The sequence below is a fragment of the Eretmochelys imbricata genome, chromosome 1, assembly GCF_965152235.1.
Source record: "Eretmochelys imbricata isolate rEreImb1 chromosome 1, rEreImb1.hap1, whole genome shotgun sequence".
Lineage (NCBI taxonomy): Eukaryota > Metazoa > Chordata > Testudines > Cheloniidae > Eretmochelys > Eretmochelys imbricata.
The window spans coordinates 232,971,610-232,998,680 of NC_135572.1; the positions used below are offsets into that span (position 1 = coordinate 232,971,610).

At 45.3% G+C, this 27,071-nt stretch overlaps 1 protein-coding gene and 1 pseudogene across 3 annotated transcripts in view; one reads left to right on the forward strand and one right to left on the reverse strand.

The window, feature by feature from the left end:
• Window positions 1-1,017: 1,017 nt before the first annotated feature.
• On the reverse strand, window positions 1,018-4,020 carry LOC144271987 (large ribosomal subunit protein eL38 pseudogene; annotated as a pseudogene).
• Window positions 4,021-4,899: 879 nt separating this feature from the next.
• LOC144269638 (protein mono-ADP-ribosyltransferase PARP12-like) overlaps window positions 4,900-27,071 on the forward strand; it is a 46,297-nt gene continuing 24,125 nt past the window's right edge. For all 3 annotated transcript variants that reach the window (XR_013346963.1, XM_077825446.1, XM_077825460.1), the window contains exons 1-4: window positions 4,900-5,262; window positions 20,013-20,145; window positions 25,845-26,106; window positions 26,231-26,362. Coding sequence is in view for 2 of the 3 variants with exons in the window: in XM_077825446.1 (XP_077681572.1) it covers window positions 4,976-5,262; window positions 20,013-20,145; window positions 25,845-26,106; window positions 26,231-26,362 (814 nt within the window). In the remaining variant the exon portion in view is untranslated. The remainder of the gene's footprint in view (window positions 5,263-20,012; window positions 20,146-25,844; window positions 26,107-26,230; window positions 26,363-27,071) is intronic.

Sequence of the window (27,071 nt, forward strand, 5' to 3'; positions counted from 1 at the left end):
ATCTGTCTCTGAGAATTCTCTTTACAATTTGTATGGTACTGATGTTAAGCTTACTGGCCTGTAATTTCCAGGATCATCTTTGGAGCCTTAAGTTTAAAAAAAAAAGTAGCTATTCTCTAGTCATCTGGTACAGAAGCTTATTTAAGTGATGTTACATACCACAATTAATAGTTCTGCAATTTCATATTTGAGTTCTGTCAGAACTCTTGGGTGAATACCATCTGGTTCTGGTGACTTATTACTGTTTTATTGATTGTTCCAAAAATTCCTCTATTGACACATCAATCTGGCACAGTTCCTCAGATTTGCCTTCTAAAAAGAATGATTCTGGTGTGGGAATCTCCCACATCCTCTGCAGTGAATACTGATACAAAGAATTCATTTAGCTTCTCCACAATGGCCTTGTCTTCCTTGAGTGCTCCTTTAGCACCTCGATCATCCAATGACTCCACTGATTGTTTAGCAGATTTCCTTCTGATCTACTTAATTTTTTGCTGTTAGTTTGAGAGTCTTGCTCGTTGCTCTTCAAATTCCTTTTTTTGGCCTGCCTAATTATACCTTTACACTTCACTTGCCAGAATTAATGCTCTTTTCTATTTCGTCAGTAGCATTTGACTTCCAGTTTTTAAAGAATGTATTTTTGCCTCTAACTGCTCCTTTTACTCTGTTCTTTAGCCATTGTGGTATAACAGATATTACCTCATCAACCTTGTCTCTTATGGTGTGGTTTTTTGTGTGTTAACATTTGGGCTTGGCCAGAGGTGTTGCATGGAGGGTCAACGAGCATGCTCAGTAACACTGCTGAAGTTGGCTTCCCTCACTCTGCATCCCTCCTCTCCCCCATCCCACTATTGGCAGGTACAGGTCATCTCTTGGCTTGGCAATATTGCTATGGTACAATCTCCAGTGCTCTGTCTACATTGAAGCTTCTGTTCGGTGTTTTTTAAAAAGAAAAACAAAAAAAAGTTCCCTCTTTTTTTATTATAATACATGAAAAAAGCTCTGTGCATGACTGGTTCATTTCAGTTCTTCCACAGTCAAACCAGGTGGCTGGGATGCCTTCAGTTTCTCAGCCTTCTCCTTATCTGTGATGAGCAGAGTGTATAGGTCAGCAACCTGCAGCATGTGTGCCAAAAGCAGCACATGAGCAGATTTTTACTGGCATGCTGCTGCCAGCCGGGGTCCTGGCTGCCAGTCCTGCTCAGCCAGCTGCCTGCCTGGGTAAATAGAACCCCCAGGGGGCTGAGCAGGGCTGGCAGCTGGGACCCCAGGTGGCAGGAGCCGGCGGAACCCCAGACCAGCAGCGGGTGAGCTGCTGCCGGTCTGGGGTTCTGTCTGCCACCCCGCTCAGCCTGCTGATGGTCTGGGGTTCCAGCCATCGGCCCCTTGCCAGCTGGGGTCCCGGCCATCAGCCCCGCTCAGCCTGCTGCTGGCCTGGGACCAGCATGGGCTCCACTCACCTCGCTGCTAGTCTGGGGTTCCAGCTGCCAGGCCCCCTGCCAGCCAGGGTCTGGGCCTCCGGCTCTGGTCATCCTCCTGCCAGCTTGGGGTACTGGCAGTCAGCCCAGTGCTCTGCAGCCCTTATCAAAAATTACACTACAATTAGCTTAAGAACTTTGTATATTACAGTAATAATTAAATGTATATAATGTTAATAAATACATAGGTTTAATGAAAGTAGTTGTACTTATGTGCCTGTGCTTAATTTTGTGTGTGTTTGATGATTTACCTTCTTAAAGTCTCACGTCTCACTCCCAGAAGAGGCATTTTGCACCCCCCAGGGGTGTGTGCACCCCAGGATCTGCATTTTAATTTAATTTTAAATGAAGCTTCTTAAACATTTTAAAAACCTTGTTTACTTTACATACAATAGTTTAGTTATACAATATAGACTTAGAGAGAGACCTTCTAAAAACGTTAAAATGTATTACTGGCACATGAAACCTTAAATTAGAGTGAATAAATGAAGACTCAGCACTCCACTTCTGAAAGGTTGCCGACCCCTGGTATAGGTAGGTACTGGCTTCAGCACACCTTGAATTTCATGGTCTTTTGATTCTTGATCTTAACAGATTTTGGATCCTATCTCCCGGCTGTGAGCAGGAAGTCTTTAATTTCTTCAGTTTTGTGTGGCACGGCAATGGGCCAAGCTCTAGGCATTTGCTGCTCAAGCAGCCACAGACATGATGGTAACCTGTAAGAAGAGGAGTGGTGTGAAGACATTGCAAAATATTAGTATTCTCACTGGACCACTGAGTTTGTTGAAACTGCAGCAGTGGTGAATTATGGATCACCCTGAAAACATATGTTCAGGGTTGGGTTACATTCCAGAAATGCATGTAATGAAGTCCCTGTTTAACTTTCAGCTGTAATATGAACAAACAAACAAAAACAAACTTTAGTTACTGTGATTTGCGTTGTAATGGTTTACAAAGAAAAGGAGATTAGAGCAGGTTCACATGCCACATAAGTTAATTGGTTTTCATCAAATAGTACAAGTGGCTTAGGCCTTGTCACTGCCACTTTACAGCGCTTCAACTTTCTCGCTCAGGGGTGTGAAAAAACACCCCCCCTGAGCGCTGCAAGTTTCAGCACTGTAAAGTGGCAGTGTAGACAATGCACCAGTGCTGGGAGCTACTCCCCTCGTGGAGGTGGGAGCTTCTATAGCTCCCAGCACCGGTGCCGTGACTACACAGCCACATTAAAGCGCTGCTGCAGTGAAGACATGCCCTCAGTATTTGTGTGTAACTTCCTAATACTAAACGACAAGTTAACTTCATTAGTTTAATCTTCTAACTCTGCATTGTTTAAATGTTTAACATTTAAATTTCTTCCTTTATGGATTTACTCTAAATTTTCAGTTTAACCACAACTGACTTTTCTCCTCAATGTGTGTTTACCTTCCCACCTCTCTCTTTTCCCCCCACAAACAAACCTCATTGGAAATTAACAAAACTTATTTACTTGCTTGGTTCTGCGCAATCGTTTATTATATCAGCACAGCTTCGCACATAGATTGTATTAATTAGCTGCTGCTTTCATGGCTAGCAGAAGGAATGGCAAGGACACAATGTGTAGGTCCTACATAAACGATATTTCAGAATGGTAGCACTCTTTTCTTCCTTCTTATTTAAGTTATAGCTTTGAAACGCACATGCGTGCTCACAACCTAGGGGAAATTTCTGACTCTTAGTGTCCACTGAGAGTCCATCACAATCATTTGTCTAGCCGGGGATTGTGGATTTGGAAAGATATATTCATCTAATGTAACACCATTGACTTCAGTGATGCATTTGAAGCTTGAGGGGGGGGGTTGGTTTTTTGGGTTTTTTTTTATTTTTTTTGGTTTTACTCTTATACATGCAGCCCACAAGTTATGTGTGCTATAGCTCTTGCCGGTTATATTATACTGGCTCAAAAAACCATCTCAGGACTAATAGGATTTTTACATTTATTTTGAGCTTTCACCTATTGTCATCAAACGTCACCAGTGTTGTGCTCAGCTCTGTTCAATGTTGATAACAATCGGCTGCATGCGTGTGTTCCATCTATATGCTGCCCCAGCTCTGCAGATCACTGACACAGCAGACCCCGAGAGAATCCCCAATGACCACAGACTCTGATAAGGTACGAAGGCACCCGGCCAGGCTTACTGCCAAGCAAAACAGTCTCTAGCTCCCCAGATCAGATAACTACAGTTCTGCTAGTACGTATGTGCTCCCTGACAACGGACCAGCTCAGTCATTGGCAGGACTTACCATTGCCCCCTAGGCCAGTCCAAGACAACTCTTCAAGGGTATGCTTTTATACACATGTACAACCAAGTTACACGTTGCTCCTGACCTATGCAACCCCTCTACATGTTAGGGTACCACCTCTCACCTTGTACATGTTGGTTCAAACAAAACAACTCTCTCATATTACCCTCCTGCTGCAATCTTTAGGATGGGTCAGTCTGTTCCTTGTTATCTATGTGGAATGTGCTTGTATCAAAATGTTCCGGTACCATTCCTGGCACATGTTTATATTACTAGTGCATAGTACCTGTTTTTGGGTATGTGTATAATTGCAATGTCAGCTGCCTTGCCAGCTTCTGTGAGCAGGGCCTCCCTCTGGCGCACAGCTTAACTTTGATTTATGCTAGCAAAGTCTTGACCATTACTTTAGTTCAGGGCTTGGGTCTCATACCAGACCTCTGATACAAGGGCTTATGTTTCAGGGCCTCCTCTTACCACACCCATTACCTGCATATAAACATGTTTATCCTAATCTTCACTGCAGAGGCTGTAGGGCCAGGGTCTACCCAGGGCGTGGCGCTGATTATTTTCTGGCCATGCCCCCACGGTTGCAATGCCACTCATTAACATTCAGAAGGGATGGGTGTAAGGGTGCATGGGCCAGGAGGGTCAGGCTGCTGCTGGTAGTGGTTGGTGCCAGAGAGGGGAAGAGGAGGGTCAGGCAGAAAGGGCAAAACTGACCCTCCCAGTTTAAATGGCCTTCTGCTGCTCCTCCTCCACTGTATGGTCAAGATAATAACATCTTTCTAGTTTGCAACTTGTATCCCTTAGCTTTAGATCCAGGATAACTTTATTCTGTAAAGGAGAAGATGTCTTTTCCCCTTCTCGACTGCAATTCTACAAGTGGGAATGAATAAACGCACGTCACAGAAAAGGGCAAAGGCACCCACATTTCAAAAAGAAATAGACTGGGTATAAAAATACCCTTCACTCTTCCTACATATTTTGCATGCTATCACTTTTTAATTTGCTGCCTTAAACCACTGCCCTGCCGCCCGTCACCCAAAGGCATACTTTTTCTGCCTTCAGTTTCGATTCTTCTTTCCAGCTGGATGGGAGGAGGAGCCTGATCCGCCCACGAAACCGAGCGAGCGGGCGGAGAGGCTGCCTAGTCCGGTTTTAGAGTAGCAGCCGTGTTAGGCTGCCTAGTCAGTAACCCCCTGGGCTCGAGAGCAAACATGTCTGACCCCGCGGTCTGCAGCTTCATTACCAAGGTCCTGTGTTCTAACGGGGGGCGGCTGGAGTACAGCAAGATCCCCCAGCACGTGGAGCTCTCCGAGCAGCAGCTGGAGCAGATCCTGCAGGATGTGGGGCACGAGAGGTTTCTGGTGCACAAGGAGGGGGGCTCCCGCTGGGTGCTGGCTGTGTCCCCGCTGCGGCTCTGCGTCCGCAAGGAGTGTGAGGGCTGCCAGCGCCTCCACTTCTGCAAGCTTAACCTCATGGGCAAGTGCAACTTTGGAGTCCGGTGAGTGTAAAGGAGGGGAAGGGAGGAGGCTGGCACCGGGGGCAACACTGGGGGAGGGAGTAGGGGGACAGGCACTAAGGTGCAAAGAGGGGGAGGGGAAAGAAGCAGGGGGCTGGTACCAGGAGCAACAGTGGAGGGACGGGGTCGGTTAGGCACCAGGGTGCAAAGTGACCGGGGGGGCAGAGGATCTCTGGCAACACAGGCAGAGGGCCTGGTGGTTTGTGCCTTGCACTCCTGATACTGTACTCTAGGCTGGTGGGGCATGTAACTAATGAACCCCCTGTGGTTGCACTGAACAAGGGTGGATAAAAATCGATTATTTATATACATAAAAATCAGGCCTGTTTTTTGTTTAAATATATTTCTTTTTTAAAATACAAATATTTGAAATTAGGATCCTATATTAAGGCCCAAGTATAATCTGTTGATTTAAAGTTAAGTAACAAATAATGGTAAGCAGTGCATGTTTGCTGCCGAAGTTTTAAAGAAAGGCAGATGGACTAGACCAGGGGTTCTCAGCCTTTCTTTCTGAGGTGCTCCCGCCCCCCTCCCCCCATGCTATTAAAAACTCCACCACCCACCTGTGCCACAACAACCGTTTTCTGCATATAAAAGCCAAGGCTGGGGTTAAGGAGTAGCAACCAGAGCAATTGCCTGGGCCCCCAAACCACAGGATGCCCCCACAAAGCTAAGTTGCTCAGGCTTCTTGCTTCAGCCACGGGTGGCAGGGGCCCAGGGCATGGCAGGGCTTAGGCTCTCTGCCCTGGGCCCTAGGTAGTCTAACGCTGGTCCTGCTTGGTGGACCCCCTGAAACCTACTCCCCACAGGGCCCGAGACCCTGGTTGAGAAACACTGGACTGATGACCTCACGAGGTCCCTTCCAGCCCTACATTTCTGAGATTCTGTGAAATCCTTGAACAGGGGCACCATTTCAGATTTTGGTGGGGGAGCGTGCACAACTTTAACTATGATTCCAGAGGCTACTTGGGCACCTGAAAACTCGTTTTTTTGCAGATAACTTAGATGCAGTGCTCCTGTCAGATAATTTCTAATTCCTATATAAAGAAAGAAATAGAAAATTAAATAAATAAATATTAGATCCACTCAGCTCTAATAATATTCTGTCCATTCACTTAAGGGATACTGGTTAGGTTTAAAAATGTAATGTATATTCTTACTTTGTTACTAACTCTTGAATGTAACAATTGTAGAAAAATCTAGGTTACTTTGTATGACTCTTTTTGCAGTTCATCAAGCTTGGAATAGCTCATTTAACTTCTGGAAACATCCTGCTAGGGCATGTTCCCATGAGTTTATACTGCACCTGCCTGGGACTGTAGGGGTTTTACCTCACTACAAATAGACTAGAAACAGACTTTAAACAGGAGTGAAACTCACACTTAGTCTTTCATGATTTTTGAATATTTGGGGTTGGCAATACTATGAATCAGGCTCACCAAAAATCATGAGATTGGCTTTAAAATAATGAGATTATGTAAAAATAATGTTTTTATTTACGTTCTGCTTTTTAAGCCTTTAGGGTGCCCTGGGGTCACATTTTGATGCTTTCTCCACAGCCACAAGGGCTAGAAACTTCATTTTTCTTTAAGAATGAGGGCTGAAATCATCACATAGCCACTTGACTCCAGGAGTTGGGGCTTTAAGCAAAACACAAAAATCATGAGACTCATGACAAAATCATGAGAGTTAGTAACACTATTTTCACTTCTGTTTAAAGGCTAGTCCCTTTCCAGAAGGGCCTTAAACATAACACTACAGTGATTGAGCTGCAGTTTTCACAGGAGAATATTTTAAACCAAACACCTACAAAATTTCATGTTTTAAAGTTGAGGGGGGAAAAATTGAGAGTTCTGAGGTATATCAGGGCCACTGCAGGCAGGAAAGGAAAATAAACAGGCACAAGAGCTCTGGGCAGCTTTTCCTCTTGAAAGAAAGTTGGAGGGTCAAATCTTCTAGTCTTTAATCAAGTAAAACTTTTATCGCCATCAGCGCCTTCACTCATAGATATGTTATCACATGTTCACTGTGATAATGTGTGGTCAATAACTATACACTTAATATTTATATATCTGAGCCATCTTATCCAGAGTTACACATCTTGTATGCATTGGCTCCAAAACTACGTTTACTGGCATATTCTGAACAGTGCTGAGCACACAGATAGTGCCCAGTGAATAATACAAATCATAACAATAATTTGTTCACTTTATGGACTCTGTGTCTACAACTTCTGTTCTTCGTTCTATATGACCTCAGGTCAATGCCTTAGAGACAGAGTTTCAAAGGTTTTTAGGCACCCAAAGAGGCATCTAGTGGGGTTTACAAAGTACCTAACCTTCTAGGCACTTCTGAAAATCCCACTAGGTGCCTGAAAATCTGTCCTTTAGCCTGTGTCCCCATCAGTGCCCCATCTATACAATGAGGATAACAGCACTGCTCTACCTCACCGTGGGGCTGTGATCTAAGGTACTCAGACTACGGTGATGGGGTACCACAGGTATAGAGAAGTTCCCACTCTACTACTGCTATCCCTACCCTGGGTTTTGGCTCCTTCTTTTCACTCCTGCTCCCTCATCTCCCTCTTTTCTGAATATAAACTTGGCTCAGAGGGCTTAGCTGTATGTCTTCTGAGTCCCCTGCATTGTCTCTTCAATACCTCCCTCCTCCCCCAGGGATTCCTGGTTTTTACAAAAAGAAAAGGAGTACTTGTGGCACCTTAGAGACTAACCAATTTATTTGAGCATAAGCTTTCGTGAGCTACAGCTCACTTCATTGGATGCATTCAGTGGAAACTACAGTGGGGAGATTTATATACATAGAGAACATGAAACAATGGGTGTTACCATACACACTGTAACCAGAGTGATCACTTAAGGTGAGCTATTACCAGCGGGGGGGGGGGGGGGGGGACCTTTTGTAGTGATAATCAAGGTGGGCCATTACCAGCAGTTGACAAGAATGTCTGAGGAACAGTGCGTGGGGGGGTGGAAATAGACATGGGGAAATGGTTTTACTTTGTGTAATGACCCATCCACTCCCAGTCTTTATTTAAGCCTAAGTTAATTGTATCCAGTTTGCAAATTAATTCCAGTTCAGCAGTCTCTCGTTGGAGTCTGTTTTTGAAGGTTTTTTGTTAACGATTGCAACTTTTAGGTCTGTAATCGAGTGACCAAATAGACTGAAGTGTTCTCCAACTGGTTTTTGAATGTTATAATTCTTGACGTCTGATTTGTGTCCATTTATTCTTTTATGTAGAGACTGTCCAGTTTGACCAATGTATATGGCAGAGGGGCATTGTTGGCACATGATGCATATATCACATAGGTAGATGTGCAGGTGAACGAGCCTCTGATAGTGTGGCTGATGTGATTAGGCCCTATGGTGGTGTCCCCTGAATAGATATGTGGACACAGTTGGCAACGGGCTTTGTTGCAATGATCGGTTCCTGGATTAGTGGTTCTGTTGTGTGGTGTGTGGTTGCTGGTGAGTATTTTGCTTCAGGTTGGGGGGCTGTCTGTAAGCAAGGACTGGCCTGTCTCCCAAGATCCGTGAGAGTGATGGGTCGTCCTTCAGGATAGGTTGTAGATCCTTGATGATGCGTTGGAGAGGTTTTAGTTGGGGGCTGAAGGTGATGGCTAGTGGCGTTCTGTTATTTTCTTTGTTGGCCTGTCCTGTAGTAGGTGACTTCTGGGTACTCTTTTGGCTCTGTCTGTTTCTTCACTTCAGCAGGTGGGTATTGTAGTTGTAAGAATGCTTGATAGGTGTTTGCCTCCGTCTGAGGGGTTGGAGCAAATGTGGTTGTATCCTAGAGCTTGGCTGTAGACAATGGATCGCGTGGTGTGATCTGGATGAAAGCTGGACGACCCATCACTCTGACTCCCTGCCCCAGGGGCACAAGCTGGGAGAAGCACCTCTCTGCAGAACTCGCATTCCACACTAATGCTGTACAGTTAAGCATTCTGCCTGAGAGCCTACCTCTAGTCCTGTATATGAAACTCGCTAATTGGTGCCCTTGCCATTGAATGGGTGGGAGTTGCTAGCTAAACTGTAGCCAGTGTCTGTTGATGACCTGTTGATAGTAGTAGCCTCATCTGCAGGTGCAGATGAGGGTATTTTCTTCATTTCAGTTTATCCAGCTAGTTAATTCAAAGCTGAGAAACATATTGAGAGTTCACAAAAAGAAAAGGAGGACTTGTGGCACCTTAGAGACTAACCAATTTATTTGAGTATAAGCTTTCGTGAGCTACAGCTCATTTCATCGGATGCATTCAGTGGCTATGGTGCCACAAGTCCTCCTTTTCTTTTTGCGAATACAGACGAACATGGCTGCTACTCTGAAACCTTCCTTTGTTTAATAAATCAGTGTTAAACACACAGCCTGTTTTGATAAACTTACTTTTTTCTTCTGAATCCAGCATATGTAAGGTAGTTATATTTACTTAAGCAAATTTAAAATGCTGGCTTTGTGCATTTAATTGAATTTCAGTTTTCATCTAACTGCAACTTGATACAAATCATAAGTAACAATTATAGTCTGGTAAATATGAACTATTCACCATTTTATATCAACAAAATGTATGTTATAGATTTGAAAAAAAGTATGTTAAGCTATATAATGTCTTAAATGTGTATAGGCGTAGTGTACCCTCCTTCTTAGCAAAAAGAAATATCAGATTACACCAACTAATGAGAATCACTTTTATCTTCGGGGGAGTGAGGGGGGGAGACTTAAAAAAGAAAAAGGGGGGCAAAACAAGATTCAAAATGAATGATTTTAAATCAACCCACCTTCTACAATAAGACGCGGAGGGCCCAAAACTTAGAGGGTGGAAAGGTTGCTTTACATAGTCAGGAATTGCCGTACTAGAACAGACCCATCTAGTCCAGTATCCTGTCTCTGACAGTGGCCAGAACTGGATGTTTGAGAAGAGTTAGAAGCCTGCAGTAGGCAGAGATGGAACAATCTGCCCCCCATTAGGTCTCATTCTTATCTCTCATAGCCCTGGTCTACACTGGGTGGGGGATCGATCTAAGTTACACAACTTCAGGTAAGTGAATAACTTAGCTGAAGTCAACATACTTAGATCGACTTACCGTGGTGTCTCCACTGCGGTGAGTCAACTGCTGCCACTCCCCTGTCGACTCTGCCTGTGCCTCTCACGGCACTGGAGTACATGAGTTGACAGGAGAGCGCTCGGGGATCGATTTGTCTAGACACGATAAATCGATCCCTGCTGGATCGATCGCTGCGTGCAGATCCAGTGGGTAGTGTAGACGTACCCATAGTTAAATTTGGTTGCATCCTTGCTGCATGAATCTCTCTCTCCCCATACTGTTTTTAGCATTAGCTCTAACAACTCTGGATATTCTTGTTCATATAAATATCCAATCTCTCCTTGAATTTTGCTAAATTCTTGGCCTAAATTACATCCTGTGGGCATAAATCACACATTGTGTGAAAAAGTTTTTTCTTTTATTAATGTTGAATTTGCCACTGTAGCCCATAAGGCTAGCTTAGCACCATCTTTCAATTTAATTGAACGTCCCTTGTGCTGGTGTTCTGAGGCAGGGCCAACAGACTTTCCTGACCCATGCATTCAGATCATTCATTATGTGATATAACTTTATCATGTCTCCTTTCTAATACAAACACATTCCTTTCAGTCCTTCCTCATGATAGTTTTTCTGTACTCCAGAGTTAGTCTCAAGGACCTTCTCTGAACCCTCTGTATGTGGTGACCTCTACTGCACACAGTACTCTAGATGAGGGTGTCACCAGCACAGCTTCTCCCCAGTTCTAAAATACACCGCCCCATGCAGTGCCTTTCAGGGAGGTTCAGTTTCTTAAGTAAACAGATAATCTTTCAACTCAGTCCTCACTTTCAAGTTTCATCCTGCTCAGGGACCTCTGGCAGCTTCCCACTTCTGACCAGCTCTGCCTCCTCTCTGGGACAGCAGCCCCCTCAGGGCAGCCTCCTTGCTCCAGGCGGCCCACCACAGCTCCACTCTGCTGTAGTTTTCCCACCCCAGGCACAGGTGCATAAGTAAGGGGGCTCCTGCTATGTGCTTGCTGTGTCCCTGATATGACTCTGCTTTAGGGTTGCCAACTTTCTAGTCACACAAAATTGAACACCCTAGCCCTGTCCCTTCCCCAAGACCCCGCCCCCGCTCACTACATTCCCCCTCCCCCAGTGGCTCACTTTCCCCCACCCTCACTTTCACTGCGCTGGGGCAGGGGGTTGGGGTGCAGGAGCGGATGAGAGCTCTAACTGAGGATGTGGGCTCCAGGGTGGGGCCAGAAATGAGGGGTTCAGGGTGCAGGAGCCGGCTGTGGGTTGAGGCAGGAAGTTGGGATGTGGGAGGGGGTGAGGGCTCTGGGCTGGGGGTGCTGGCTGTGGGGTGGGGCCGGGGGTGAGGGATTCAGGGTGTGGGAGGGGACTCTAGGTTGGGGCAGGGGGTTGGAGTGCAGGGGGGGTGAGGGTTCTGGGCTGGGGGTGCAGGCTCTGGGCAGGTGCTGGGGATGAGGGGTTTGGGGTGCAGGAAGAAGCTCTGGGTTTGGGGGGGGGGGTCAGGGCTGGGGTAGGGGGTTGGGGCTCGTGGTTGGGGCATGGGCTTACCTCGGGCGGTTCAGTCTATGAGGCTAAAGCAGGCTGGCTGCCTGTCTTGGTAGTGGCACTGCGCATGCCCAGGAAGCAGCCAGCAGGTCCGGGTCCTAGGCTGGGGGCCTGGAGGCTCCACCCACCGCTGTCACTCGCAGGCACTCCCCACTGCCCCCCAGCTCCCATTGGGTAGGAACTGGCCAATGGGAGTACAGAGCTGGTGCCTGGGCAATGCGTGGAGCCGCATTGGGGGAGCCCCCCACCTAGGAGCCGGACCTGCTGGCTGCTTCTGGGGTGCAGCAAGGAGCCAGGACAGGTAGGGACTAGCCTGCCTTAGCACTGCAGCACCACTGACCAGACTTTTAATGGCCCGGTCGGCAGTGATGGCCACGGTCCCTTTTCGACCAGGTGTTCTGGTCAGCAACTGGACACCTGGTCACCCTACTCCGCTTTCACAAGAAGTGTGCGTGGGCAAGTGCAGTGTTGTAGACAGACCAGTGGTATGAAGTGTAAAGCAATGCAAGAATCGTTTCAGAGTAACAGCCGTGTTAGTCTGTATTCGCAAAAAGAAAAGGAGTACTTGTGGCACCTTAGAGACTAACCAATTTATTTGAGCATAAGCTTTCGTGAGCTACAGCTCACTTCATCGGATGCATACTGTGGAAAGTACAGAAGATCTTTTTATACACACAAACCATGAAAAAAATGGGTGTTTACCACTACAAAAGGTTTTCTCTCCCCCCACCCCACTCTCCTGCTGGTAATAGCTTATCTCCTTACAATGTGTATGATGATCAAGGTAGGCCATCTCCAGCACAAATCCAGAGTTTAACAAGAACATATCGGGGGAGGGGGGTAGGAAAAAACAAGGGGAAGTAAGTTACTTTGCATAATGACTTAGCCACTCCCAGTCTCTATTCAAGCCTAAGTTAATAGTATCCAATTTGCAAATGAATTCCAATTCAACAGTTTCTCCCTGGAGTCTGGTTTTGAAGTTTTTCTGTTGTAATATCGCAACTGTCATGTCTGTAATCGTGTGACCAGAGAGATTGAAGTGTTCTCCGACTGGTTTATGAATGTTATAATTCTTGACATCTGATTTGTGTCCATTTATTCTTTTACGTAGAGACTGTCCAGTTTGACCAATGTACATGGCAGAGGGGCATTGCTGGCACATGATGGCATATATCACATTGGTGGATGTGCAGATGAACGAGCCTCTGATGGTGTGGCTGATGATATTAGGCCCTGTGATGGTGTCCCCTGAATAGATACGTGGGCACAGTTGGCAACAGGCTTTGTTGCAAGAATAGGTTCCTGGGTTAGTGGTTCTGTTACGTGGTATGTGGTTGCTGGTGAGTATTTGCTTCAGGTTGGGGGGCTGTCTGTAGCCAAGGACTGGCCTGTCTCCCAAGATTTGTGAGAGTGTTGGGTCATTCCTCAGGGTAGGTTGTAGATCCCTAATAATGCGTTGGAGGGGTTTTAGTTGGGGGCTGAAGGTGACAGCTAGTGGTGTTCTGTTGTTTTTGTTAGGCCTGTCCTGTAATAGGTGACTTCTGGGAACTCTTCTGGCTCTATCAATCTGTTTCTTCACTTCTGCAGGTGGGTATTGTAGTTGTAAGAATGCTTGATAGAGATCTTGTAGGTGTTTGTCTCTGTCTGAGGGGTTGGAGCAAATGCGGTTCTATCGCAGAGCTTGGCTGTAGTCAATGGATCGTGTGGTGTGGTCAGGGTGAAAGCTGGAGGCATGTAGGTAGGAATAGTGGTCATTAGTGGTATAGGGTGGTGTTTATGTGACCATCGTTTATTAGCACTGTAGTGTCCAGGAAGTGGATCTCTTGTGTGGACTGGACCAGGCTGAGGTTGATGGTGGGATGGAAATTGTTGAAATCATGGTGGAATTCCTCAAGGGCGTCTTTTCCATGGGTCCAGATGATGATGTCATCAATATAGCACAAGTAGAGTAGGGGCGTTAGGGGACGAGAGCTGAAGAAGCGTTGTTCTAAGTCAGCCATAAAAATGTTGGCATGCTGTGGGGCCATGCAGGTACCCATAGCAGTGCCGCTGATTTGAAGGTATACATTGTCCCCAAATGTAAAATAGTTATGGGTAAGGACAAAGTCACAAAGTTCAGCCACCAGGTTAGCCATGACATTATCGGGGATAGTGTTCTTGACGGCTTGTAGTCCATCTTTGTGTGGAATGTTGGTGTAGAGGGCTTCTACATCCATAGCGGCCAGGATGGTGTTATCAGGAAGATCACCGATGGATTGTAGTTTCCTCAGGAAGTCAATGGTGTCTCAAAGGTAGCTGGGAGTGCTGGTAGCGTAGAGCCTGAGGAGGGAGTCTACATAGCCAGACAATCCTGCTGTCAGGGTGCCAAAGCCTGAGATGATGGGGCGCCCAGGATTTCCAGGTTTATGGATCTTGGAAAGTAGATAGAATATCCCAGGTCGAGGTTCCAGGGGTGTGTCTGTGCGAATTTGATCTTGTGCCTTTTCAGGGAGTTTCTTGAGCAAATGCTGTAGTTTCTTTTGGTAACTCTCAGTGGGATCAGAGGATAATGGCTTGTAGAAAGTGTTGTTGGAGAGCTGCCGAGCAGCCTCTTGTTCATATTCCGACCTATTCATGATGACAACAGCACCTCCTTTGTCAGCCTTTTTGATTATGATGCTGTGGATAGCATTGTGTTCTGCATGGCTGAGGTTGTGGGGCAAGTGATGCTGCTTTTCCACAATTTCAGCCCGTGCATGTCGGCGGAAGCTCTCTATGTAGAAGTCCAGTCTGCTGTCTCGACCTTCAGGAAGAGTCCACCTAGAATCCTTCTTTTTGTAGTGTTGGTAGGGAGGTCTCTGTGGTTTAGTATGTTGTTCAGAGGTGTGTTGGAAATATTCCTTGAGTCGGAGACATCAAAATTAGGATTCTAGGTCACCACAGAACTGTATCATGTTCGTGGGGGTGGAGGGGCAGAAGGAGAGGCCCTGAGATAGAACAGCTGCTTCTGCTGGGCTGAGAGTATAGTTGGATAGGTTAACAATATTGCTAGGTGGGTTGAGGGAACCATTGCTGTGGCCCCTTGTAGCATGTAGTAGTTTAGAAAGTTTAGTGTCCTTTTTCTTTTGTAGAGAAGCAAAGTGTGTGTTTTAAATGCAAGAAGGGGACTGGTACCAATGGGCAAAGAGAAACTAAAAGAGATAAAGGGGACTGACAGCCAGTGGTTTGGGAGTTGTAAAAGGACAGTCTCAAATCAGTCTTTCTGATTGTGCTGGCACAAACTTTCACTCTGGATCATAGTAGTGGGTGGAGGAGGTGGAGAAGACAGATTAGCATACCGTTTAAAGTGGCTGGGACCTGTGCTCACAACTTGAGTCTGTTAAACACTGAAATACCCCTCTTTCTTGGTACTGGAAATGGTAACCATGTGATGTTCCCACACTGGTGCTTTTCCAGGCATTGAAGGAAGCATTGAAAGCTTAATCAAGGGCTTACAGGAGTTAACTAGGATGCGGGCACAAGTGTGATCTAATGCAGGGGTTTTCACAACCATTTTTTTTGGTGACCTCAGTGTGGCCACCAACTCTTGCTGCTGGCCGTTCTGACAAATTGTGCTAAGATACTTAATTTTAGGAAAAACAAATTAAATATATGTGTCCAAATCATTGTAATTTATGTAGAGTTTGTTTGTTTTTGTTTTGCAAACTCAGTAACAAAAATAACACCCTATATATGTAAAAACATATGTATGATATTCTTTATTTGTCCCAACTACCTCCCACAACCCATCCCCCCTAGGGCCCTGCTGCCTTCCTCCCTCCATTTCCCCCATCTCCCTTCCACAGTCTCACATCCCAGGCCCATCCTAGTCCTTGCCTCTTGACCATGGCACACTGTGTTGTCAGCTGCTGAAGCCCTGCCAGAGCCCCGGGGGCTGAAGCCCAGAGTCCCGCCACCAGAAGCCCGGAGTGGGAGCGCTGGGGGCGGAAGCCCAGAGCCCTGGAGGCAGGAACCCTAGGGGTGGGAGCCAGAGCCTGGGAATGGGAGCTCAGCTGTGAATCCCACCACTGGAGCATGGGGGCTGAAGCCTCAGCCCCCACCACTCCCAGGAAGGTGGGTCAGGGAACTCACCAGCCACCTGTGGAATCCAAGGTTCCTCCCGCATCCTGCACACCATCCCCAAACATCTGCAGAGGCACTGCCTGGACCCCTAAGGAGGCTGCGCAGTGCAGGGCACCAATCCCCAGCTGGCGGTGCCAGCAAACACCAAGGCAGCACCTCCAGGACAACAGCTGAACACTGGAAGGAGGGGCTGCTGCTTTGCCTTTTCCCCCATTCTCCACACAGGAGGCTGTCGTGGCCACAGAAAAATTCCCAGGTGTCTGCATGTGACCACATTTGAGAAATCATAGAATATCAGGGTTGGAAGGGACCTCAGGAGGTCATCTAGTCCAACCCCCTGCTCAAAGCAGGGCTAATCCCTAATTTTTGCCCCAGATCCCTAAATGGCCCCCTCAATGATTGAACTCACAACCCTGGGTTTAGTAGCTCAATGTTCAAACCACTGAGCAGAAATGCTGATCTGATGCCTTGAATTGCTGGATGGGGAGTCATGAAAAATATTCCTGTCCTCCAGGAAGCAATGTGACTGGAAAGTGGTACTCCTCGCTCCCGCTTGCAGATAAAAGGCCCTATAGGAAACTTGCTCAGTTGAAAGTGGCCTAGGTGGGATTTAGCTCTGGATATGACCAGTGTGTCCTCACTAATGACTGATGTTATATCCAAAGATTATGGTGGTGGTGTAATTTGTCCTAACCCACCCTGGGCTGACCCCTCTCAGGCATATTCCACGTGTCGGAAAATCCAACATATCTTGCTTATATAACCTGTTAAAATAAGTTAGTTAGAAAGAGACAGAATTGGAAGAACAATTGTTCTGATTCCTTCCAAAGAGAATATGCTGTGCTTTGCATTATTTTTAATGAGGCTTTTCACTCCTCAGCCCCACAATCTGCATTTTATAACGTTGTTGTTTTACATATATAGGGAGATATTCAAATCTATTCATTTCCTTTAGGCTCATAAAGAAGGAGACAACATTTTGATAAAATGTAGATAAAATGCATTCCTGGGTAAATAGTTCCTCTTTTCTTAGGCAGTGCAAAGTTTTTTCTTAACTTAGGAATTTTTAACAGGGATTTATTCTACAATAAATTATCCAAATTCTATTGGACAAGTAGTGTTGTAGGTTACTTTGAGTTTATGCTGGAATAACCCAGAAGAGAATTTGACTCTAGGGATCAAATCTACACTTAAATATGCAGGAGTATCACCCTTTGAACCTATCCTGCTCTTGATTTCTCCCCACCACCCCCTCGTCGCCCTGTTGACTTTACTGTTTTCAGTTTATTCAGTACAAGTAGGATTCCATACAGGCCTAGGAGCCTATACTTTCAGGTCCTAATGCGGAATTAGGGGTCTTGGATCATAAACTCCTTAAGACGGAAAATAAGGTCAATTTGTTAATAAAACACGAGGCAAACCTGTAGTGTTATATAATGATACTGGGAGGGGAAAAAACTACAGGAATCAAGTCTTGTACAGGACAAGGGGCAGATCAATAGCAGCATGTGAACAGAAGGTTCAAAAGTCGGAGACCTTCAGAGGGTAAGCACTAAACAGTAGTTACATTGAACAGTGGCAGGAGAAGTTTTTTATTTTATATATTTTATTTTAGTACGCATAGTTACAGGGCTTTACTGAGTCACATTTCAGACTAGCCAGACTAACAGTTAGCATTGTTTCTGGATCTATCCTAGTTCCCTCAGCATTCCTGATTATCTTATGTTGTCCTTCATTCTCACTGCAAATGGCTTATTGTTGCTCTGAGATAAACCGATCCCTTTTAATACTTTATTGTCCTGATTTCTCCCCTCCCTTCTTTGTACACAACCCATAAGATTGGGTTCCATATTTCTTTAAACTTTTCTAAATCTTTCCTCTACCTTCCTTGTCAGCAAGGTGAACCACGTCCTTGTCCTATTCAACTCCTTTCTCTATTCTGAGTGCACCTTTGAGCGCTTGACAAACTGTTGCTACTTTCTGTGCAACCACTCCATACCACTGCAACCATTTTTGCCATGTCCTTCTCTGTAATCTGTAACCACCACCTTCTCTATCCAATTTTATTTTTTTGTGCTAAAGTAATCTTCCCCATCTGCTTTTCTGACCATGTCTCTCTGACACACTTCACAAGCTTCCTCTCACCATCCATGTCATTTTCAAGCTCCTTGTCCTTGACTAAGCTATGCAGAAGTTCATTTTGTTTCTTATTAGTAAGGATACAATATTGTCACAGAGGTCACAGGACACCGTGACTTCTTTAGCTTCAGCCCTGCTGCAATGGCGGGACTGGAGCAGCTGTCTGCCCCCGCTGCAGGAGCAGCAATCAGGGTTGGGTCAGCAGCCAGCAGTCAGCCCCTAGGGCTGGAGCAGTGGCTGTGGCCAGACTGGGGCAGAAGCAGTGGCCAGGGCTGGTGCTGGAACAGGAGCTGGCAGGAATGCTGGAACAGTTTTTTATAGTGGGGGTGCTGAGAGCCATAGAACCAAACTGTAAATCCTGTAAGTGATAGAAACCACTTCAAGCCAGGGGGTGCAGTAGCACCCCTAGTTCCAGCACCTATGCGGGCTGGGTTAGCCACCAGGGCCAGAGCAGCTGCCAGAGCTAGAGCAGCCTAACCCTAACTCCCCCTCCCAGTACAACACACCCATCCAGTGGCCCCCCTCCTCCAAACTGTACCTCCCCAGTTCCCTCCTCTCCCCTCCCTCAGGAGTGTCCTCTATTTGGGGATCTCTGTATGGTAATCATAGGGGAACAAGTTGGAAAAACAAGAATCAATTAAAAGACCGAAGGGGCAGAGTTTTCCCCCCAAGATGTGCCCAGCTGGCATATGTGACACAGCCAGATGGAGGCACCCAACAAACTACTTTCAGTGGGCTGGGTACATAAGAAAAAAATATCAAAACAAGTTTTGCTTTTAAAACTAACTGATTTATTAAAGAAAAGCAGTAGTATCTGCTGTTAGTGAATTGAACAAATTGTTTCTATGGTCATCACGCCCTTCAAGTTTTTAGTAGATCTTATCCTCTCACACCTAGGGCAGGCCTTCACTACCTGCTGGATCGGCGGGTAGTGATCGCTCTATCGGGGATCGATTTATTGTGTTTCGTCTAGACACGAAGTTGCGTATTTTAGGTCGACCCCAGCCCCCGTGTAGACCAGGGCCTAGTTCTTATGCATAAATTGTAAGAAGAAAACAAGCATCCCTGCATTTTCAATTCCAGATTAGTTTCTTAGCTTTGAATGAAGTAGTTATTGAACTGAACTAGTTGAATAAACTGAAAGAAAGAGAATTCTCTCTGCACCTACAAGAGGCTACTGGTGTCAAAAGCTGGTTTAGCAGTTCAACAAATGCTGGTTGCAGGTGCTTAGCGAGTGACTTTAATCAGCTCAGTGATTTGATAGGAAACTTACTACTTAATTTTTAAATTTTAATTTAAATGATTTTAATAGATTATAGTAAATTTAGGTCTTAACATAGGTTGTCATAATTTAAAATTAAATTTTAAATAGGTTTATTTTTAAAAATAAAACTAATTTAATTTAAATCAGATATTTAAATAAAAAAATCAATTTTTGAAAATTCATTGTTTTTGTTTTTTATCCACCCTGCTTAAGGCATTAGCCTAGGACTTGGGGAACCTGATTCTGCCAGACTTCCTTCTGCCACAGAAGTCACTTAGCCTCTCTGAGCCACAATTCCCCATCTGTTTTAAAAACAAAACAGGGATAATAGCACTTCCCTAGCACACAGGGGTGTTGTGAGGATAAATCTATTAAAGAACCTGAGCACCTCACAGTCTATGCTAATGGAGGCCATTATATATATAACTAAGATAGATTTCTTGCTAGGCTTCCCTTGTTCTCTGTGCTTCTGCCAAGCTTCCTTTCTAGTCTCATCTGTTTCCTTCTCCCACTCTCACCTTCCTTGCTGTTCTTTAGGTGTGGTTGCTTTCATAAGCCACCCTGGTTGAAGATCAACATATTTGATCTGAATTTTGTGTGTTCCTTTCCAGGGCATGTAAATACTCCCATGATATCTTCACGGATGAAAACCGAAAAGTGCTGAAGACCCATGAAGTCAGTGGCCTCAACGAGAATGAGCTGCGGGTCCTGCTCCTCCAGAATGACCCTTTCCTCCTGCCTGATGTGAGTCATACTGATTTCTTAAGGAAAGGCTCTTTGCTGAATAGGGATGGAAGAGATGAGATATGATGTTGAAGCTGAAGCATGGAATTGGATGTCAGGGAACCTAGATTTTTTTTTTTTTCCTTTGCAACTGATTCACTGTATGACTAAATCCATCTACTCTCTGACTTAGTTTCTATGGCTATGTAAATTGGAGATAAAATACCTAGCGTGAAGGGCTGTTGGGAGGCCTTGTCTACATTACTAGTGCATTGCCAGGATAGCTGTACCAGCGTGTAGACTGGCTGTATGCCAACAGGAGTTTGTTTGTCAGCATAGTAACACAACTTCTCTGAATGACCTTAACTAGGCTGACAGAAGCCCCCCTCTGTTGGCATAGCTGTGCCTGTGGTGGGGGTTTGGCAACCTAGTTATGTTGGCTGGCGGGGGGGGGGGGAGAGCGTGTCTTTTCACACCCCTGACTAACACAGCTGTGCCAACAAAACTTTGTAGTATAGACCCAGGCTTACTGATGTTTTGTAAAATACTGTTTTGCTGGAGGGTGTTTGGTGGCTACGAGCAGGCATGTCTTTGAACTATAGGTGAGCACTGAGGCGGCTGGGCACATTAGCTACCCTTCATTCAAGGTAAATGGAAGAAGCAATTAAACTCCTTTTATGGAGTAAGAGAGCTGGGGACAGTGGATGCCACCATTCAAGGGACTCAGCTACATGCAAGGCTGATCAGAAGCTGAGCTCTGTGGATGGTAGGGTTTCCCTTGGGAGCTGATTGCAAACACAGGGCCTATGTATGTCTGAAGCAGACAAGACAAGAAAAAGGTAGGAGACAGCCAAGGAAGCACTGGTAGGTGGCCCTGGGAGGAAGCCAAGAGAGCGTCTTTTGGGCAGCCTGCTGGCTAGAAAGCGGCTTGGAATTGTGAGTAAGGAAACTGCCTGCTGTTTGTTCCTGCTGTGTTCAGAGAAACAGGATGTTGGGCACATTCTGTGTAAATAAACAGGGTTGCACCCTATAAGACTCATCTGACTCCCATCATCAATTTCTCCTCCTAACGGAAACAATCTGCAAGCTCCAAATATTGACTAACTGTTTGGGACAAAAAGGCCAACAATACTTTGAAATCCAAAGATGGTTCTGTAAAAATATTAAGTATTATTGCTTTCTGAAAGCTTACAATAGGTTTGAATTAGAGGGGAAAGGTGGTGGTGGGGCAGGGAGTTTGCTTACATCTTATTCAGTATTGAAGTTATGCAAGGAAATGACAGAAAAGTGTCTATTTTTAAAATTATTGTGCCCCTCCTAGAATAGAAAGGGTCCATTTTAGGGCTGTCCAACACCCTAACAACAACAACAAAAGCCCAAGCATTTCCACCTCTTTAGTCCAAATTTTACAGTTAGCATTCAACCCATACAAACCAGATCATGAACACTTTTCCTGTGTAGCCGTCTCCATAAATTCAGTCATCTTGCAAAACGAAAAGGGGTTGTGCTGAAGATGCAATGGACAGTGAATATGCACTCACCAGAGTTAGAAACATATTTGAATTTTTTTAGCTCCTTGGAAAGAATATCAATATTTGCATACAAATATCTTACTCTTGGGGGAATTCTGCACCACTTGCACAATGCAGAATTTTGCAGAAGTTAATGTGTGCGCAGAATTTCCTTTCCTCCACAGAAATGGGCTGCAGTGCTGCTCGCTGCCACTAGGGGCCACAACTTGGAAGAGCCCAGCTTGCACTTAGAAGACACTGCTGTGGGGAGGGAAAGGGAGTTAAAGGGTTCCTGGCAGCTGCAGTTCACAGCATGCCCTGAGGGAAGCAGTGAGCGGCACACGGGAAACTCCGTGCAAGCCTGGGACCGAGCATCAGGCTGTTTATTCCCTCCCCCAGAGCCCAGGGATTCAGAGGAGGGAGTGGGTGTCTGTGCTGGGGGAGCCACAGCTTGACTCTGGGGAAGAGGGGGTGCAGGTATCTGGCCCCCTGGCTGGCTCTGGGCAGGGGGAAGGGGACAGAGAAACAGGAACTGGGTTGTTATAGTTTCTTTAATTCTCTACTTCTGGGGGAATTTTTGCATTGTCAGTATTCTTACAGGCATACTTGCTGACCGGTATTTTGAAATACATTACCCAGATAATTGAAACTGGCTTGATTATATAATGTTGTTTTGACAAATAAAATTTGCAGAATTTTAAAATATTGTGTGCAGAATTTTTAATGTTTTGGCGCATAATGCCCCCAGGAGTAATATCTGCTTTTACATATCCTCCCCACCACATTTTAATTCTTACTGTGACCATAGAAATAAAGGCTGGAACAAGCCTGATGCAGTGTCTTCAATCAATTCCCTGCCACTGCAAAGGCCTTGGGTATGGGGCCCACAGGAGTTCAGTTTCCTGAGGACTGAAATGCATTGGTCTAATTAGTCATTGGGGTTTCTGAGCCAAAATTTGTTTTGTGCTATGCAGCAAGTCAGACTAGATTATCTAATGGTCCCTACTGGCCTTGGAATCTCTTAAACAAGCAGCAACCAAGACCGGGACAGAAACATGAAGACAAACCACACACCCTCCTTTCAACAAACACATTTATGAATGAGCTAAGATACCAGCACCTAGTCTATTTACTATTAATGAGCTTGAAATCCTAGAATAATTGTGAGTCTCATGGATTTAACGCTCTTTATCCTTTTTTTTTTTTTTACCTTAATTTGTCCCCAGAGACTTGTGTGCTTTGTTTCTTATCTGGGTGAGAGATGTACCATTGTATTTCCTGCTTACTTTATCTCCTTGATGCTGTATTTGCATTTGCTGTGGCAACTAAGTCAGATGATTTGCCTGCAATTTTCCTCTTGTGTGGTAACTGGTGCCATTCATTTATTTTGTACAAATTTTGTGTAATCACAACTTGTGAAGGATAGACTGTAGGCTAGCATGATGTCTGGTTTCCCCTCTGCATACAGCCACAGCTTCTCCAGTATATAGTCATGACTTGTAGCCTCTCCAACAATTCCAGTCCTGGCCTATAGAGGCGCATACACATCTGCCAAAGCAAAAATAAAATCCAACATTGTGTAAGGACATTCCTAGTTGGCATTGGAATTCATGACTCTTCTACTGGTCTGTCAGGTTCTGCTGGAGGACACTAGTCCCCAGAATCCCTATGCAGTGATTGACTGGTTGATCCATTCCAAAATCTAGTTGTCAGCTGAAAACTGTTAGGATTTTTTCCCCTGAAACTTCTGCTAGGGATACTTCTTTCAAAATGGGAGGCTTCCATAAATGTCTGTCGAGGCATGAATGTCTGTTATTCTGGTGCCGGAGTCATTTTAAAGCACTGTGAAAGGTTGGTTGACATGTAAGAGAAGCAGTTTTGTGAGTAAATAAGGTGATGGAGTGAGAAGGGGGAACTGCTAAAGAGGGGGAAAGTGAGTCTGAGATGGGAAAGTGACAGAAACACTAAAATGTCTTGTGCCTAGCAGGGGAAGGTGGGGAAGAGAGATTCCCCTATCTGGAGAGGGGAAAAACAAGTAGCAGCGAGCATTCTACACAGAAAATACTGAGGGTCTTCTAGCGCTGTACGTAGGCAGTCAAATCAGACATGTACCACTCCAAGCCTAACAGCTTTCTCCATACTGAGCAGGCCTGGGTCAGGCTTCCAAAAATCTGTGAATCATTCCAGCTTTTCTGGTTTGTATACAGCCCACATCAGTGAGCATCTTCTAAAAGTGTATTAATAATTATAAGAGTTAGACAATTTATTACAGAGCTCTTCATCTAGAGCTCAGAGTACTTTACAAAGGAGTACAAGTATCATTACTCGCACTTTACAGATGGGAAAAACTGAGGTACCGAGTGGGGAAGTGACTTGCCCAGTATCACCCAGCAGGCCAGTGGCAGAGCTGGAATGTCTCCTGAGTCCCAGTCCAGTGCTCTATCCAATAGGCCAGTGGTATGCAAATTGGAGAGTGCACCCCCCCTTGGGGTGAGGGAGACGAGATTCTGTGGGGCGTGTGAAGAAACTGGGATCCTGCAGGGCCTGCTGCTGTAATAGCAGGAGCAGGATACAAATAGAGTAGGTATTGCAGGGTAGGATGGGAGCAGGATTAAAAAAAGTCATCCTGCGCCGCAAACAACACGTATGCCCTGGCCAGCAGCTGCTACTCTCCCTCCTGCCAGCTCTCAAGGCAGCTCCGCCACTAGCAGCAGTGCAGAAATAAGGGATTACTTCAGATTACAAGCAATGGAGGGGGAAGAGGGCGACAAATTCCGTGAATGGTAAGGGGGGGTGGGGTGACTGGAAAAGTTCGCACACCACTGCATTAGGCCTTTCTGCCATTAAATAAGAGTAGCCTCTGTCACGTGTTGTGTTTTTTGTTTGTTTTTGTTTTTTCCCCCTCTTCCACTTTTAGGATAAATGGTGTGGGGATATTTTTAGGAAGTCTGTACACAAAGGCAGTTTCGTAGAAATGTCTTGCCCTTGGAGCAGAAGATGGTTCCAAGATCCTGTGGGATTTTATTGTTTAGTCATGGAGTGGTCTCCAAGAAAGCGTTGTCTCCTGCACAGGCTAGAACATAAGGATGGCCATAGTGGGTCAAACCGATGGTCCATCTAGCCCAGAATCCTGTCTTCTGATAGCGGTCAATGCCAGGTGCTTCAGAGGGAATGAACAGAACAGGTAATCATCAAGTCATCCCACCACTAGACTCACCTTTAGAGTGGAAAGTTCCCTTCTGCCAGAGGAGCAGAGCTTTCAGCTGCGGTTGTGGGTATCCTGGGCCCAAGTCATTGAGTGCTCCCTCTGTTCAGTGAGCAGACAGAAAACAAGGATAATGCATCTCAAAATGTACTCATAGTTTATTTTGGCAATATTAGTTTTCTCTCTAAGTTGATGTACTATTTAACTCTTTACAGTAGCATACTCTAGTCATACTTGGCATTTTCTAGCACTTTTCCTATCCAAGGATCTTGATAACGAGATCTTGGTAAGAGACTGAATAGTAGTCTGTGTTAAGTAGGGAGACAACATCATTTGTGTATGAATTGTAAGGTGTGGCTCACTTACTTCTCAGTCCAACGTAAGAAAGACCTAGAAAAAGTGTAGAACAAACCTGTTAAAAATGCAATCATCCAAGCAAAAAGGAAGCGTGGCTTTTGCGGTTTAGAATTTCATGTTTTTAATTACTGTAACAGCTAAGAGCCTTAGTCATGGATCACAGGACCCCATTCTGCTAGGCGCTGCACAAACAGAGAAAAAGACAGACCCTGCCTCAAGAAATGATACTTTTGCAACATATTGTAGCTGAGTGAGGCAGGGGCCATCTTTTGTTCTGTGTTTGTACAGTATCTAACACAATGGGCGCCTGGTCCGTGACTGGTGCTTCTAGGCCCTCCTGCAACACAAATAATAAATACCATATAAAAACAACTTGGTGTGGCCAAAAGTGCCATTTGTTAGAAAGGTTGGCATGCCCTCTGGAAACCTCACATGACTTTGAAATCCATGAAAATGCTTTAAAATGTCTGTTCCTGGTGCCCTTCCACTCCAAAAATATGCCCAGTGATTATGGGTTTTGTTTTATTCCCAACTTTTCCATTACAGAATCCATATGCAGGTTGGGTTAAGAAAAGCGTAATGACTGGAAGGGGGGAGGGAGGGGAGGAGTGTTTCTCTCTTTTAGTCATTTCTCCCTCCCTCCCCAGGTCTGCCAATTCTATAACAAAGGTAGAGGACCACATGGGACTTGCAGCCAGCAAGACAATTGCAACAAACTTCATGTTTGCCGACATTTCCTCCGAGGAGAGTGTAGGTTTTCTAAGTGCAACAGATCCCACAGAATTCTGGACGGCAATGTGCTGAGGTTGCTGATAGCAGAAGGATTAAATATTATCACAGCGAAGAACATCCAGGTCATCTGTGATCACAAGCATACTGAGTTCAGCAAGGAGGTGGGCCAGTGGAAAAGTAAGTGTTAACGAACAGGTGTAAATTGTAGCATGAATGATGTTTCCCCCTCCCTTGGACGTGTTGGAGGCTAGTCTTTTTACCTACATCTTTGTGGGATTTCACCATCCTTTTCTGCTTTCAGTGCCTCCCCCACACAACAGAGCTACACCAGTTGGAGATAAAAAGAAAGCAAGTGCTGGGAATCCAGAAGAAACTGGACCTAGGCCCACTTCCACTACACCAGCCTCTACATCACATGAGTCTACCTCACAAGGTAAAACTATAGATGTGCCAGTTAATTTGTATGTTGAACCATCTTTTCTGCTTTCCCATTTCCTTAATTCTTGAGTGTAGGCCTGCGTATTGACATTCACTCCTCCTCTGCCTTCGTGCTCACAAGAATGGATCAAACAGTGCTAGACCCTATCACAGACCGTGCATTGGAGAGCACTTCTAGGCAATATGTATCGGTATCTTTTCATACACAATAGATCCCTGGCCAGTGATTGTTGTACAGGAAGCTGCTACTGAGGACTAGTAGTCGAATTTCAATTTCACTAGCTGGAATGACCACGTTCATTTGTAAGAATTACTAATAATAGATTATATAAGTAGTAGGATGGTGGTGGGGAAAAATACAGTTTGTTTGCCTTGAACGTTAAGGCCAGGTCATGTGCTCGTGTAAACCAGTATGATTCCACTGATGTCAACCAGGGAGGATCTAATCTAGTGGCTGCTTTTCGTTGGGTTATGATGTGGGTCACGTAAGGTGGAAGAGTGCTAGAGCAACCCCCGGAGCTGAGAAGTGATTGAAGCAAAGATAAAGGCACAGATCTTTTTTGCCTGTGAACTGCTAGGAGAGGCTATTGCAGAGTCCTGCTCTCTCCCTTCCCACCTTTTTTCCCTCACCCTTGAGGCTGAAGACTTCTTCGTTTTTAATTTCCATTATAGCCCATCTGTTGGTGGTTTGGCAGCTTGTTAGT